Source organism: Myxine glutinosa, chromosome 4, assembly GCF_964187855.1.
Source record: "Myxine glutinosa chromosome 4, kmMyxGlut1.1, whole genome shotgun sequence".
NCBI lineage: Eukaryota > Metazoa > Chordata > Myxini > Myxiniformes > Myxinidae > Myxine > Myxine glutinosa.
Window position 1 is genome coordinate 163,341,834 of NC_136264.1, and position 16,766 is coordinate 163,358,599.

At 42.7% G+C, this 16,766-nt stretch overlaps 1 protein-coding gene across 2 annotated transcripts in view; it reads right to left on the reverse strand.

Moving 5' to 3' along the window:
• The window catches only part of LOC137425471 (sister chromatid cohesion protein PDS5 homolog B), a 258,555-nt gene that overhangs the window by 17,354 nt on the left and 224,435 nt on the right, over nt 1–16,766 (reverse strand). For both annotated transcript variants that reach the window (XM_078776694.1, XM_078776693.1), the window contains exons 22-27: nt 13,298–13,366; nt 13,042–13,178; nt 12,492–12,615; nt 10,288–10,492; nt 10,012–10,126; nt 6,447–6,579 (exon numbers count right to left, since the gene is read on the reverse strand). In XM_078776694.1, the coding sequence (XP_078632820.1) occupies nt 6,447–6,579; nt 10,012–10,126; nt 10,288–10,492; nt 12,492–12,615; nt 13,042–13,178; nt 13,298–13,366 (783 nt within the window). The remainder of the gene's footprint in view (nt 1–6,446; nt 6,580–10,011; nt 10,127–10,287; nt 10,493–12,491; nt 12,616–13,041; nt 13,179–13,297; nt 13,367–16,766) is intronic.

Below are 16,766 nucleotides of genomic sequence, written 5' to 3' on the forward strand. Positions count from 1 at the left end.
GGGGTGTTCCTTCGCGTACCGGGAAGCACTGGTATTTAGGTCATAGGACTTGTGGGCCTAAAACCCTACCCAGTGCCGACTGGGCGTGGCGTCATACCCCCGGGACCACGTCGGTCAGTAACAGACGAGGGGACTAATCCCCCCTCGAGAAGGGATCCGAGGCCGACGTCGGGTTCCGCAACAGGTCTTTTATATTTTTTTTGGAGAAAATACTTTGATTAAATATTTATGCCACCTCATGCCCTGAGGGCAGAGTAACGATGAGATTCAGCATACAGAAAAATTTGGCAGCGCCTCGTGCTATTTGTTTAGTGCAAAAGGCAAGGCAAAGCAACAGTTTAGTTGAAAAGACCATCCCACAGACGGGTCACGCTTACTTTTTTTTTGTGGTCCACCAGCATTTTTGGTGGCCTGACCATATATTTTATTTGCTGATGAATCAAACTTCATTAAAAAATCAGTATCCATGTTTAAATTACTATTTTTCATGACACCTACACATCATGTAAGTGCTTTTCATACCAGCAAGCTTGCAACTCGTAATCACAGAACACTCCCGTCAGCTGTTCAATCATCTACCTACTAACTTGCAGCAAAATAATACGAGGACAATTTTAATGTTTGCTAAAGAAATATTTCTTCACATATTGACTCATTTATTGCGTTTTCCAAAACAATTGTTAACTCTGCACAACTTTCAGCTATTGACGAGATAAATGTCGTCATGAAATCTGGAAAATAGAACAAAAACACATGTCACTGTAAAACCTGAGATTTTTATTTGATGAACATTCAGCTTCAAAAAATATTGGGTCAAAATTTGATGTAAAGAACTGTTAATTTAACACAGTGTGAATTTACGTGACAAACATGCGGCTAACAGTGTGAAGCACACATATTGCAAGCTTGCGGCCTTGCTTCTGTATCCCGAGGCAGCGTTAGGGGCGTGCAAACCAAGCTCAGTCTCATGTGCTGGGGTGTGTTCACCGAGCTGCATATACAACTGGAGCGCAGCTGCAGTATGTGCTCGCAGGGCAAGCAGCCGCCATGTTGGAATACCCTTTCCTCACGATAACGCAAGAGGTACAGGCATATCTGAGAGTGTGATAAGAAGCGTGAACGCTTATGGACTTTATCGGGTGCTGTTTACAGATTGATTCACATTTGTTTTCCTCTTTTGCTCGTTTTCCCTCGGAGCCTTGTAATAGCGCTGCAAGGGTGACTGAAAAAACTGAGAGTCTGATTTTAGTAAGTCAGAAGCATCAAGTCGAGTTGGTCTGCGAGAATAATTGAGTACCCAGTGCCCCAAATAAAATGGAATGAAAGTACGCACACGGACGGACACACACACACACACACACACGGACGGATGGACGGACGGACACACACACACACACACACACATACACACACACACACACACACACACACACACACACACACACACACACACAATAACAACATCACTGCGAAACACTTTACTGGTGATTATAACAATATACGTTCACATGATAAACGAAACACATCACCATGAACACAAGTCGAATCGGCGACTGATCAGGCAAATACTATAAGAGTTGAAACTTCCACGCTGAGAGCCAAACAATAATAAAATAATAAAAATAACATCGTTAAGCATTTTAAAATCTTATCTTCTATATATATAAAAGAAAGTTTTTGTTTGTTTGTTTGTTTGTCTGCATGCGCCAATCTCCTGAACGGTGAAAGATAGGAGGAAACCTCTGAAACAAAAAATGTCGGGACGGGCCTCAGGAAGGTTATAGACCGATCCGACGGAGGGTTCAATGGATGGGCGCCCTCTATAGACGCCGCCATAGTTGGGAGGCGTCCGCTTCATTCGGCTTGCTCTCCAGCGTTCAGATTACATGCAGTTACCGGTCTCAGTTCACTTTGCCGAAAGAATATCGATACAAAATATATTTGTTTGTTAGATTCATCGGAGAAGATGGAATCGTGGACGATACGACCGGTCCACCGAGCTATACGACTGGTGAGGAGCCGGTGTGGCGGCCCGCGTGGAGGTGGACTCTGAGGGAAGAATCTATGCGGGGTGGCAGTGATACACCCGCCGTGACCTGGCCGTATGGAAGAGTCGATGAAGTGATAAGGAGCCGGTGAGGCGGCCCGCGCGAAGGGACGGAGGCCCAGTCGGGTCTTCCAGACGAGTCGCGACGTTAGTGATCAAGGAACTTGGGGCTCGGCAGCGGCCACTCGGGGCCTAGCCGTAGTTGCCAAAGGTGGCCGGCCCGGGCGGAGGTGGACTCTGAGGGAAGAATCCATGCGGGGCGGCTGTGGTATGGCCGCCAAGACCTGGCCGTATGGAGGTGTCGATGAAGGGACGGGCACCTAGTCGGGTCGGTCAGAGGAGTGGTTATCGTAGTGGTCGAGAAACTCGGGGCTAAGGCGGAAGGGGGCTCGGCATGGCGTAGCATAGGGTACGCGGTTGCTAACAAAATAGGTTTGGTGTTGGTGGAAGTGGAAACCAGGTACCCCCAGGTGCAAGGTGCCTTCAGGGCGGCATGGTCGTGCGCCTTCGGCGCCCGGCGATATCGCCGAAAACGGGGTTTGTATCTTGTGCCTTCAGGTGCCAGGTGACCACGACCGCTCCACACGTATAGAGAAACACTTGAGAACGATTATCACGGACACTTTTCATGTACGATCGCGATGATAGTTGTGCTGGCGCAGCCAGCTGGAGTTAAGTTTGGATCGGGACGCCTCCCAGTAATGGCGGACGCAAGAGCGCCGCCTATCGGCGAAGGGGGCACAATCGTACTTATCGGATCGGTCTATAGGCGAGGTGGCGAGGCGGGTCGAGGCCCACCTCGGCCGGGCTGGGCCCATTTCGCAATTAAAAGGTGAGCTGAATTATAGTAGTCATTCTTCTACGGCTGCGAGTAAAAGCTGAATTATAGTAGTAAATTCATTCAAAAAGAACAAAAAATGTCGGGACGGGCCCCGGGAAGGTTATAGGCTAGGTGGTGAGGCCGGTCGAGGCCGACCTCGGCCGGGCTGGGCCCATTTCGCAATTAAAAGCTGAGCTGAATTACAGTCACGTGAAAAAGTAAGTACACCCCATGTAAAGTTTTGACTTTTTCAACATATTTCAACGTACAACTATTTGATCTTCATTTCAACAATATTGAGAGATAAAGGTGATATAATGTAACAAATATCATGAAACATTTACATTTTGTAGTCCATTGTATAATTTAAATAAACATAAATGCAAATTTCGCATGTGGAAAAAGTAAGTACACCCCTACATTTATCACTACTTCAAAAACATGAAATTAGAATCAGGTGCACCAGCTCAGGTGCAAATGATTAGAACATCGTTAGAGAGGATCTTGGAGGAACCTGTCTTATTTAAACCTGAGACATTTAGTTTGGTTTGCTCTTTGTTGTTGAAGTGTGCGGCGTCACCATGCCTAGATCAAAAGAGCTCTCTGAGGCCTTCAGAAAGAAGGTTATAGATGCCTACGAGTCTGGGAAGGGATTTAAAAAGATCTCCAAACAATTTGAAATCAATCATTCAACTGTCCGGAAGATCATCTGCAAGTGGAGAAGATTCCAAACAACTGCCAACTTGTTCAGGCCAGGCCGCCCCAGCAAGTTCAGCCCGAGAGCCGACCGCAAGATGCTGAAAGAAGTCTCTAAGAACCCCAGAATGTCATCACGGGACCGACAGGTAGCTCTTGCCACTGTCGATGTCAAAGTGCACGAGTCTACCAAAAGAAAGAGGCTGCACAAATTTGATCTACATGGGAGGTGTGCCAGGAGGAAACCTTTGCTGTCCAGAAAGAACATCAGGGCAAGACTAAAGTTTGCCAATGAAGACCTGGGCAAAGACCAGCACTTCTGGAACAATGTGCTCTGGACAGATGAGTCAAAGGTAGAGCTATTTGGCCACAATACCAGAAGACATGTTTGGCAAAAACCAAAGACAGCATTTGACCATAAGAACCTGATACCAACTGTAAAGCATGGTAGTGGAAATATTATGGTTTGGGGCAGCTTTGCTCCATCAGAGACTGGGCAGCTCACCATGATAGAATCCACAATGAATTCTTAATTGTACCAGAGGGTGCTTGAGGATAATGTGAGGCCATCTGTCGGAGAGTTGAAGCTCAACCGAAGGTGGACCTTGCAACATGACAATGACCCTAAACATACAAGTGAATCCACCAAGGAATGGCTGAAAAGAAAGAAATGGAGGGTTCTGGAATGGCCAAGTCAAAGCCCGGATCTAAATCTCATCGAGATGTTGTGGGGGGATTTGAAACGAGCTGTGCATGCAAGAAACCCCTCAAACATCGCGCAGCTGAAAGAATTCTGCATGGAGGAGTGGGCAAAAATTTCTCCCAGTCGATGTCAGAGACTGGTAGACAGTTATAAGAAATGCCTACTTGAGGTTGTTTCTGCCAAAGGGGGCAATACCACCTATTAGAGCCAAGGGTGTACTTACTTTTTCCACGTGCGAAATTTGCATTTATGTTTATTTAAATTATACAATGAACTACAAAATGTAAATGTTTCATGATATTTGTTATATTATATCACCTTTATCTATCAATATTGTTGAAATTAAGATCAAATAGCTGTATGTTGAAATATGTTGAAAAAGTCAAAACTTTACATGGGGTGTACTTACTTTTTCACGTGACTGTATAGTAGTCAATCTTCTACGGCCGCGAGTATAAGCTGAATTATATGAGTAAATTCATTCAAAAAGAACCAAAAATGTCGGGACGGGCCCCGGGAAGGTTAAAGGCTGGGTGGCGAGGCCGGTCGAGGCCCACCTTGGCCGGGCTGGGCCCATTTCGCAATTAAAAGCTGAGCTGAATTATAGTAGTCGATCTTCTACGGCCGTGAGTAAAAGCTGAATTATAGTAGTAAATTCATTCAAAAAGAACCCGGGCAACGCCGGGTGCTTTCAGCTCGTTTAATATAAAATAAAGTGTCCTTACTTGTGAAAAGTTATGCTTTTGGTCACTTTCAAATCACGGGAATGCCTGTGATTGCAGCCGAAAGCACAAAAGAACACTGAAGATGAACACCATATTGTACCTGAAACCAATGAGCTGAACAGCCTCCCTGGGCTATGGTAATCTAAGATGGATGTAATGACTAATCGCTGGTTCCACTCGCTACCTACATATGACCACAGCGGGGTTCGCTCCAGTTATAGATACAGCTCAGTGGGTGTGTTCCATTATCAAGTAGCTTGCAGAGCGCTCACCAAGTGACTTAAGCACTCAAGTTAGCACTCCAACAAAACGGTTGATAAGGGATTGCTGGCTTGACAAGCTCTGGTAATGGGACACACCTGGATCAGCTTTTTGCGCGAGTTTGTTTACAGCTGGCGTGTTGGGTGAGATTCATCATTATGGGGTTACCATTATTATAATCGCATAAAATAATTTGAAATACAGTATATCAACGGGAGTGGTCAGGGGGGAGGGGTCACGCTATTCTTTTTATTACTGCCAATTCGTGTACTATTATTTTATTGCACCATTTAAAGCGGCCATAGAAAAATGCCAGGATAAGGTGGAACGACACTCAAACTGCTGTATTCCCAAGGCATAAACAGGTAATAAAACAGGAGTTCCTGCAAATGTTTTGCAGTGAAGTGAGGTCTAAAGCAACGTAGGCTAAGCCAATGTGAAAATAACATGGAGTCCTCTTACTCGTGATACAATTGAGTAATACCCTCGTCCACCATCACCAGAAGCGGCGATACACGGTACACGCTTACGAAGATGATTTGCATCGCCCGACCTTCGAAACTCCTGGAGAGGGCAGCAAATGAATACACTACAATCTTTGCGATGCGATATGATATGATCTTTGCGCTATGACCTGTAGTCTCCTTGGCAAGTTTAGTTGCTTGAGATTACATAATGATAAGTAACGACCAAATACATTGACGATTTTGACAAGTGGCCACATGGGCCACCTAGGACCAGGTTTTGGTGGCCCGATAGAGTTTTTGGTAGCATTTGGCACCCGGGCCATCACTTATTTCAAACCCTGCATCCCATGTGTTTTTTCTCAAGACTGCACAGGGTAATGTGTTCTATGAACTCTGTAGGTCTGAGAGATTTAAAATCAGGTTGTCCTGGATAAAACCAGGGACCTTGCATCACTGGTATATCATGATGAAAAGTAGCTAACACAATCCTCATTGACCTTGCTGCCTGAGCTTGAAGTAATGCACTTTGGCCAACATAAAATGGGTCAGCAGTTTGAAAGAGAAAGGGCGATATGAGGCAATCAGACTTGACATAATATACTTTCCTCATGTAATTTATATCCTTTTGTTCAATAAACACTGTCTTGTCAAAGTTAGTCAGTGCATTTTTGTTTTTAAGCAAACATAAAAAGTATGTTTGGAAATTATAAAATGTGTTGAAACTCACCTCGTTCATCTTAAAATCATCAGGTCCTTGAGTGTCTTTGGTCTGCTTGATGTTTTCAACCATCTTTCGGATGTATGCGTGGCTGTTGTTTTCATCTTTGGTCATGAGCACCTCCAAGACGAACCAGAGACATCTGACAGGGAAGATAATTTCAGGTCCAAGCAATCAGCAGTTTATACATATATTTTTGGTAGCAAATCACTGCAGCCAAACTTTAAAACCGTGGCAAGACCTTTGGTTGCTATACTTGTGTTAGAATGGCAATCCAACAATGTAGTGGCAAAGAATCTTAATGTTTTTAGAAAATATTATGCCAGTAGAGAGAGAACAATCACCAACTCCAAGCAACCCAGCCTCTTTGATACTATTGCACATTTGTCACCTCATTACCTACGCCAAAGGAGGTGGACGGAGGTTATGTTTTCATCCCTGTCTGTGTGTTTGTTTGTTTGTCTGCGAGCAGGAAATCTCAAAAAGTTGTGGACGGATACGGACGAAATTTGGTGGACAGGTTTGACGTGTGACAAGGACGAATTGTTTAGATTTTGGTGAAGATCCGGATGCGGATCCTATTATTATAAAAGCGATTTTTCACCATTGAGTAATGGGGCCAAAACATAATTATATAGCATGAAGTCTCAAAAAGTTGTGGATGGATTCAGTCGAAATTTGGTGGAGAGATTGGATGTGTGACAAGGGCAAATTCATTCGATTTTGGTGAAGATCCGAATCCGGATCCGATAATTTTTTTAAGTGATTCTCATCATCAAGTGTTAGGGCTAAAACGATATATACACAAAGAATTAAGTTAAGCACCCCCCCGTTTTTTTACAACCTCGCACATTACAAGTTTGTTGTCGTCAAAACAGTGTAATATACCCATGATATTGCTATATTTTCTGGAAAAGTGATATTATGGTCACATAAAAACATAACAATCATGCCGTTTTCAATATTTTATTCTGAATAATTTAAGGTGAAATTTTTTGGGAATTTTAGGCATATTTTCACCTCAATTTAAGTATGGAGCTATAGGTCAATCACGGACAGTGTGGATGACGTTTATGTTTTCTAACGTACAGTCATTGTTCTGAGAAGACCTCTAGCGATCTTTGCGTCAATAACGTGTGTAGGACCCACGTGATCGGATCACTGACTCAACCCTACGTCTCATAGACCCTGTAAGCCGTCGTATGCGTTGCTGTGGCAGGTTGTTCCATTCCCGATGTAATGCACGTTCCAATTCATCCAGATTGGCTATTGGAGGGACCATCTTCGCAATTTGTCGTCCCAACATGTCCCAAACGTGCTCGAGGGGGTTCAGGTCAGGACTGTACGCAGGCCAGGGGATGGTTGTCACAGCACCTTGCTCCATCCGATCACGTGGGTCCTACACACGTTATTGACGCAAAGATCGCTAGAGGTCTTCTCAGAACAATGACTGTACGTTAGAAAACATAAACGTCATCCACACTGTCCGTGATGGACCTATAGCTCCATACTTAAATTGAGGTGAAAATATGCCTAAAATTCCCAAAAAATTTCACCTTAAATTATTCAGAATAAAATATTGAAAACGGCATGATTGTTATGTTTTTATGTGACCATAATATCACTTCTCCAGAAAATATAGCAATATCATGGGTATATTACACTGTTTTGACGACAACAAACTTGTAATGTGCGAGGTTGTAAAAAAACGGGGGGGTGCTTAACTTAATTCTTTGTGTATATAACACAATATCTCAAAATGTTATGGACTGACTTGGAGGAAACTTAATGGACAGGTTGGGTGTGTCACAAGGATGAATCAATTCGATTTTGGTGAAGATCGAAATCTGGATCTGGATATGAGAATTCTTTAATTTATTTAAGCGTTTTTTTTACCATTGAGAGATGTTGCCAAAATATAGCACGATATTTCAAAAAGTTGTGGACAACCTATGACAAAACTAGGTGGATGAGTTGGTTAGGTGACAAGAACAAGCCGATTAGGTTTTGGTACAGGTCTGGATACAGATCCGCTCTAGCAGTAGGATACAAAACGTAAACTGTTCATCCTGGCGGAGGTACGCGCGCTCTACTGAGTGCCGTTCTATTTCCTTTTTGCTGTCCAAACGACTTTTGCACTTTTGTGGCATAAAATAAATGTTTGTGGCTAAACCACTTTTTTTTTTCTTTTTTTTTTTTGTATACAAGATCGAGGCTCGTGAAAGAGCTAACATTCATCACACAAAACGTCAAACCGACACATAAAACACAAAATAAGAGGAGTGGTTGAGAAGATGGGGAGAGAGGGGGAAGGACACAAACACAACATTTGAGAGCAGGGACATCGAGAGAACTGTAGGAGGGAGAGGGCTTGGGGGGAGGTGGGAGAGGTATAAAACATATGGACACTGCAAGGACTTCCAGGAAAGAAGTTGGAATTTCGAAAAAGTGTATCTGGGGTGAATTAGCAGGGGCAGAAAAGATATTTATCTGATTAGAATCACTTTTTCTGATTATATTTGATATCTGATTAGAAAGATTTGATATCTTTATCTGATTGGACCTCACAATATAGACTCATAAGAAGGGATGAAACTCAAGGAAGATTCCTTGAAGCCATCTACCCAACCTCTACAAGGAAATTGAACATACCCAGGAATGGTGGCACAAAGGTTTGCTATAACAAAGGATCCCACAGGACAGAAAAACAGCCAATTTGAAGTGCCTTCTAAAGGATGGTGAACTCTAACATAAGAGGCATCAAATTATATCTAATTATACCTTTTAATAACAACTCAGAAACAAACATTCTAACACTGACCAATTTGGCTTGCCATGAATTTCACATTTTTGTATTACATTATTTTAGGTAAGAATAAATAAAACATGACTTGATTAAATCAAAATATTGTTGGAAGGCAAGATAGAAGCTGCAATGGTTTCTCAAGGTGGAGCAATCTCAAAAGGTCAACTTAGTAAGGAAGTCCTTTTCTGTGTAAGGTGGTGAATGATATGCTTTTTTTTTTTTTGTATACAGAGTCGAGGCTCCTGAAAGAGCTAACATTTATCAAACAAACAAATCAAACAAACAAGCAAACAAAGTATATAAAAAGGGGAGCGGACGACAAGATGGGGAGAGAAGGGGAGGAAGCACACAAACACAACATTTGAGAGCAGGGACATCGGGAGATGTTTTTGGAGGGAGAGGGCCTGGGGGGAGGCAGGATAATTCACATGCTGTAAATGGTGACTCCATTTGATGTTTTTGCCTAAATTGCTTAGAATAAAAGCCAATCATTACATGAATCCAAACTGGCAATTACATTATCAATCTGAAAATGATTACAAATACTGTCGTAATACAATTAAATGTGCCTTTTGAAGTCACATCTTTCCTGAAAATAAAAAGTTACCACATAGGACATTAGCATTAGCATAAGGCATATTCTTCACATTTCACTGCAGTTCAGGCAATGCTTTATACTTTAAAATGTTTCTTTTTGTTAGCAAGATACTAGTAAATAGCACAAAATTGATAAAAGACACTTGTCAATGTGAGGAGGTGTAAACTTACTCCTTGATGTCTTTGATCTGATCCACGTCCTGCAGTTTTGTGTAGTCTGGGTCATGAGCCAGCAGGTGGATAGCATATGGAACCACATACTCGGGTAACAAAGAGATCAACTTGTCTGTTTGTAGGAAACACAGAAGAACAACAACAAACCATGAACAAAATTCGCAAACGTTGTCAATCATTTCCTTCTGTTTAACTTTCCCAAACATTTGTCTTTGAAACTTCCTCCCAATTAACTATCAAACATGTCCATTTCCAGATTCACAGCATGCATACCCCCAACTGTCGAGTGCTGCTTCAAGTACTCTCGGCGAAGCGTCACATTCTTGACGAGGCACTGTCGCGCATGGGCTCGCCGTTCCTTCACTGGATCTTTGGCGGTGAGTGCAAACACAGCCATATACTCAAGCGGCAGTCGCAGCTTGGTCAAAGCCTTATGCAGCTTCTGTGCGAAAATTTGCCGCACCTGAAAACATTCATCCTGTGCAAAGTGGAGGACAGGCCATGGGGATTGAAGACTCAGCAATGCATGGACACTGACAAACAAAAGGCAGGGTTAATTTGACAGAGTAGATAAGCACAAATAGAATGTTTGCCAAGCTAAGCCTATTTCCTTGTGGAACAGATCAATATAAGTTAGGTGTTTTCTCAAAATATGGAATGTTAACCATTTACAAAGAGCCACGATAAATAAACACCTGGGGTCAAATTTACGAAAGCCTAACCCTTGAATGCTGACAAAAACATTGTTGGACGCACACAGCTAATCGCACACCTAAGTAGCAATTTACGAAGGGAGATAAACACAGCCGATTAGCCTGTGAAACACCGCGCATATCTCCAACATCCAATTGAAATGATGCACCTGCATAGAATCATCACAGCACCACAGACAATTGTTGGAGGGGAATCAATGCATTGTGCCTCATTGTAGGTTGATCCAGGTCATCTTATTAGTCCCCTACCGGTGTACACCGGAGGGGACAATAGGTTTGCACTCCGTCGCTCCGTCTGTCAGTCAGTCCGTCACGCAAAGAACAGTTTTCCGGACTTTTTTTTTGTAAACTCTTAATGCTAATGATTTCAAACTTGGTACATGGTTTCCTCATGATAAGTTACAGATCGAGTTCGAACTTCACGACGTTTCGATCATTTTTGACAAAGTTATGGCACTTTGAACTTTGGTAATTTCCCCAACAGTTTTCCGGACGACAGACTGCCGGTCGGGGACATGTATTGCAGCGCAAACTCAGAATGCTTGTTAGTCCCCTACCGGTGTACACCGGAGGGGACGATAGGTTTGCACGCCATCACTCCGTCCGTCAGTCCGTCCGTCCGTCCGTCCGTCCGTCCGTCCATCACGCAAAGAACAGTTTTCCGGACTTTTTTTCTAAACTCTTAATGCTAATGATTTCAAACTTGGTACATGGTTTCCTCATGATAAGTTACAGATCAAGTTCGAACTTCATGACGTTTCGATCATTTTTGACAAAGTTATGGCACTTTGTTTATTCTAGAGTTCTCCTCAAGCCACACCGTGTGCCCTCAGCCTCGTCTCGCGAACGTCAAAAGCGCGACACAGCGCGCGCTTTCGGGAGGGGTGGAGCCAAGCCGAGCAACATATATATACACATCGATCATTGATCGTGAACCGGAAAATATAATAAATTACTGATATTTAGCGACTCGAAAGGTTCTTTATCAATAACTTATTTTCTCGTGCTTCTGCTGACCTGTCTGCGAGGTGTATAAATCGAAGTCCCGAGTGCGATTCACAGGTGAGCCCGTCCTGAGGTAATTAGCGATTGGGAACGATTCAGAACCTGTGGGTAAATAACCCTTGGTAATTTCCCCAACAGTTTTCCGGACGACAGACTGCCGGTAGGGGACATGGATTGCAGCGCAATGCTCAGAATGCTTGTTTATACTAGCTTCAGCAGCCAACTAAATTATTCCTTTAAGAGTCTAACTCCAGACAAGTTTGATATTGTCATACTTCTTCATTGCATCTATCCTCGAAGGTTCTCAATGCACGTCGGCAAACTCCTCGAGGTAATTCAAACAAATGTGCCATGTAAACTACCCATTCTAAGCCATGCAAATGCTTGCTTCAAGGCCTTAACCACACTCTTAAACATGCTCTCACCAACATGTAAAAGTAGATTTGTTATTTAAACGCCTGTGATTACGTTTTGATCACCCATTAGATAATCACTCTTCAGCGATTGGCAACTAACTTTGAACGGGGCGATCATCGCACGATTAGCGATTCTACACGCTTCTCTTGAACGCCTTTCGTAAATTCGGCCCCTGAACTCCTGACATCACTTGCAATGCCTGCAGTACTCAATCAACAATTGTACATTCACTGGGCATGATGGGCATCAAGTGTCCTCTCTTTGTGAAATGTACAAACAAGAGGCAGATTGCTGGTGAAACATGTTAACTTCGTTTTGAAAATATATCCCGGCACTACTCACGTTTATAACAAGGGCACACAGCTGGTATTGCTCCAAAGTGATGATCTCATGGTAACAAGGCTCTTGTGAAAGTTTCAGCATCGCACAACCCGCTGCCAGCCTTAAGCGTGACATGTCTGATTTGCTGCAGGTGGTAGTGTGTAACAAAATAAAAATTAACACATTAGGTGGTTGTGGTACGATAATACATCAGGATTATTGAAATGCATTCATTCTGCATTGACAAGCAAGCACCGAGTCCAAGCCTGCACTAACAAAATGCAATCTATGTAAAGCGTGTCAAGACCTACATGAATCCAAACATATTTCTCAGCTATTCAGCAAAGCAACTGATCGATAAATAATTTTATTGATGAGTTTTTGAGAAATAATCTGCTCAAAGAAATTCCATGTTTGACTGAAAATGAGACCATTTTGTCACCATTCAACTTAAAGGTCTGCTTACTAGACTTTGTTCACTGGTCATTACACCTTTCCTTTTGACATGGCCTTGCACAGGCCATTACTAATCCAAATGATAGAAAACATTGAGAGTATTTATGAACATCACCTGATCTTGCCCTGTTCAGTCAGGTCTCCATCGCTATGGATGAGGGCACATAACAGCCGCAGTGTTGAAGTTCCAGATTTGCTCTGGTTGTTCCGCATGCCCAAGAGCCACCGGACCATGAGCTTTATGGCCTGGATCTAATCAACAAGATAAAGACAAATTTAAAAGAGGAAAAACAAACAGCAAAGTCAACATGGTCCATTCGATGTTTGGTTCTCAATGTCATGGAAGATATTTGGCGTTTGTATGCACTAACCTTTGCTTTTGTTTCATAAGAAACCTCATCATCAGGCGTCCAGAGTTTGATAGTCTTTTTCCCAGGAAACTGCAATATGGAAGTATTTCAATTTTTAAAGAAAGGTACCTACCCAAATGCACAAAATAATGCTAAATGTCAAGCAACATGCTACAAGCAATGGTCCCACAAATCAATATAATCTATAATAACAAAAGGCAGTGTGTGTCCATCTCCTCCATAACTCAAAAACCATGAAACCTAGCAGCCCCAAACTTTGCATGCATATTTCTCGACCTCCAGGGGATTGCACGAAAGAAAATTGGGTGTGTTTTTGAAGATCATTTACGTTAATAGGCTTACTTTTGGTCAGCCTGCTTTTAGGTCGCTCAAAATAATGCTAAATGTCAAGCAACATGCTACAAGCAATGGTCCCACAAATCAATATAATCTATAATAACAAAAGGCAGTGTGTGTCCATCTCCTCCATAACTCAAAAACCATGAAACCTAGCAGCCTCAAACTTTGCATGCATATTTCTCGACCTCCAAGGGATTGCACGAAAGAAAATTGGGTGTGTTTTTGAAGATCATTTACGTTAATAGGCTTACTTTTGGTCAGCCTGCTTTTAGGTCGCTCAGCTTTGGGTCTTAATTCCACCATTTTGTCAGCTCAACACATGTATATCTTGCTTCAGAACAGGTTGGTTTCTGTACAATAAAGCTTCATATCTACGAATGGTAATATAGCTGATGATACCTATGAATGGTAATATAGCTGATCCTCATACCTATGAATCGCTGTATTCCTGTATTCATCGCAATGCTTATAAATGCGAGTGTTTGTGCCTTTACTTAATTTCCTCAATCTTGGAAAACATGAGAGAAACAATCTGCTTCTAATTATTGTTCATCAAACTATTTTATTTTCCCCCTCACAATGAATTAACCAGCAGGATTGATGTGAAGGCCTCCGCAGACGAGCCTGTGTACTCTGTGGGGAAATCTTTCTGTGGAAAAGCCTGGGTACTAATGGTACTCTGTGTGAGTTATGAAGGCAAAATAATTGAGAGGATGACAATGATTAAGAGCAACGACGGGATGAGTGAACTTCAAGCACTCATCATTGAATGCCTGATCTTCATAAGTACGAATCGCCATTCACTTGCCAAGCCAGCTGTTCCTTATCGACTGTTTTGTTGGAGTGCCTGCTTAAGTGCTTAAGCTACTTGGTGAGTGCTCTACAGTCTTATTGGCAACTAGCAGGGCTAGCCGGCATTGCTCTGGGATGCAGGTGCGGGGTGGGTGGAGGGGGGAGTGGGGGACTGAGGGGGGGGGGAAGAGAGAGAGCAGTTGAGGAGGGGGGCAGAAGGGTTTATTTAAAATGGTGATTTCAGGCAATGCTGGATATTGGGTTTATATAAAATGATGAGTTGAGGCAATGCTGGTGGGTAAAGGGGTCTTAAAGGCCTTCCAGGTCTAAAGGGTGTTTGAGGTCTTAAGGGTCTACAGGGTGTTAAGCGTCTTTGAGGTCTTAAAGAGTATTGGGGTCAAAGGGCCTTTGGGGTATTCGGGGTTTTAAAGTGTCTTGAGTGTGCTCAGGGTCTTCAAGGGTCTTAATGGTGTTATGAGTCTTTGGGGTCTTAATGGGTCTAATCTACCAAGCATGTAAAAGGTCTTCTCTCAAGCATGTAAAAAGTCCTTTCTCAAGCATGTAAAAAGTCTTCTCTAAAGCATGTAATATAATCTTTCAAGCATGTAAAAAGGTGTATTAGGGTTGTCTTTAAAGGCTAAGGTGGTGGATGAAAATACCCTTAGGACAATCCCCAGCTTGGACTTAGTCTATGTGCCAAATTTGGTGGTTGTTGGCCCAGAGGTCTTTGCAAAAAACGCGAACAGACAAACAGACATCCAATGAATTTTATTTATTAGACATGTGGCGTGCCCGTGGGAAACTCACGGGAATAGATGTGTATGGCATTTGGACATCTTGAGTTAGATGTTGCATGAAGAGTATTACACAATGACTAAAAACCTCACTCTCCTCTCTCCCCCTCCCCCATCCCCATCCTCTCTCCTTTCCCCACCCCTAACTCCTCTCTCCCCTCACAACTCTCCAACCCTCACTCCTATATCCTTCTCCCCTCACTCCTTCCTCATTCCTCTCTCTCTACCCCATTACTTCTTTACTTTTATTTGTGTGTGTGTGTGTGTGTGTGTGTAAATATATATATATATATATATATATATATATATATATATATATATATATATATGTTCTACTCCTGAGTTACAAATGTTGTAGTACAAACTTTATAGATGTGCTCACCAGTGGCGTACTGAGCGTGTCTGGCACCTGGGGCAAAACATAATTCCCCCCCCCCCCCCCCCCCATGCTTCCACCTCCCTCCCCCAAAGCCCCAACCCCAGTTGCCATAGGGCATAGACATAGATAGGGAAACTAGGGTCTTTATATTAAAATATCTATTCAGGCTGTTCATCAAGTTCAGGCTGTTCTATACAATGCCAAATGCCTACATGATGCGCTGACGTAGCGAATCTGCTGCCGAGAAACCATGATTCGAGAAGGTTCTTGATCACGTGCTTCGCTTCTACCTTGACACCGTGACTGGAGAGGGAGGATTCTTGATCACGTACATTCACGTACGATCAGTGGAGCACTGGTACCTCGCTATTATTTTATTTTCATAAATATAACACTGAACTAGAACGACACTCTTCAATGTCACGACATCGACCGATATGCCTCCACCCACATTATTAAATAATTATAATACTTGTACTAAGTTTGATTTAAATCCCTTAAGCTGTTCCCAAGTTAGCACATTTTTACCTGACATGACCTCTGACCTTTGATCTGTTGATGCCATAATCCAATCAGTTCATCTTTGCATCACATATACTTAAACCAAATTTGTTCAAAATCCTATCACTTGTTCATAAGTTGGTGTGGCTGCATAAATTTTACTCAATGTGACCTCTGACCTTTGACCTCATGACCCACAATGTAATCTGTTCATTTCTACCTCATTATACATACCTGCATCAAGTTTCACTAAGATCCCTTCAGCCTTTCTCAAGTTATTGCAGTAACAAAAACCTATCATGGACAGACATATGGACAGACAGCCAGACGGATAACCTGAAAACATAATGCCTCTGGCAACTTTGTCGGTGAGGCATAAAAACAAGGGATTTCTCGAGGCATGATATTTCTGCTGATATTTTATGTCACATTATCACACATGATACAATGACACTGAGGCAAATGCGTCGAGTGGCCTGGCCCCAACTGGGCTGATTGGCAGTCGAAGTCCAGCCCACACATCGGGTCCCTTCCTATTATTTTAGAAAAGAATGGAGTTTTCTGTACTTTTCGTGGAATCCTTTCAAGCTATTAAAATTACGATACCAAAGAATATTGCATAAAGTAAAGCTCTGTCGGATGGTACCAGAATCGTTGTCATTGA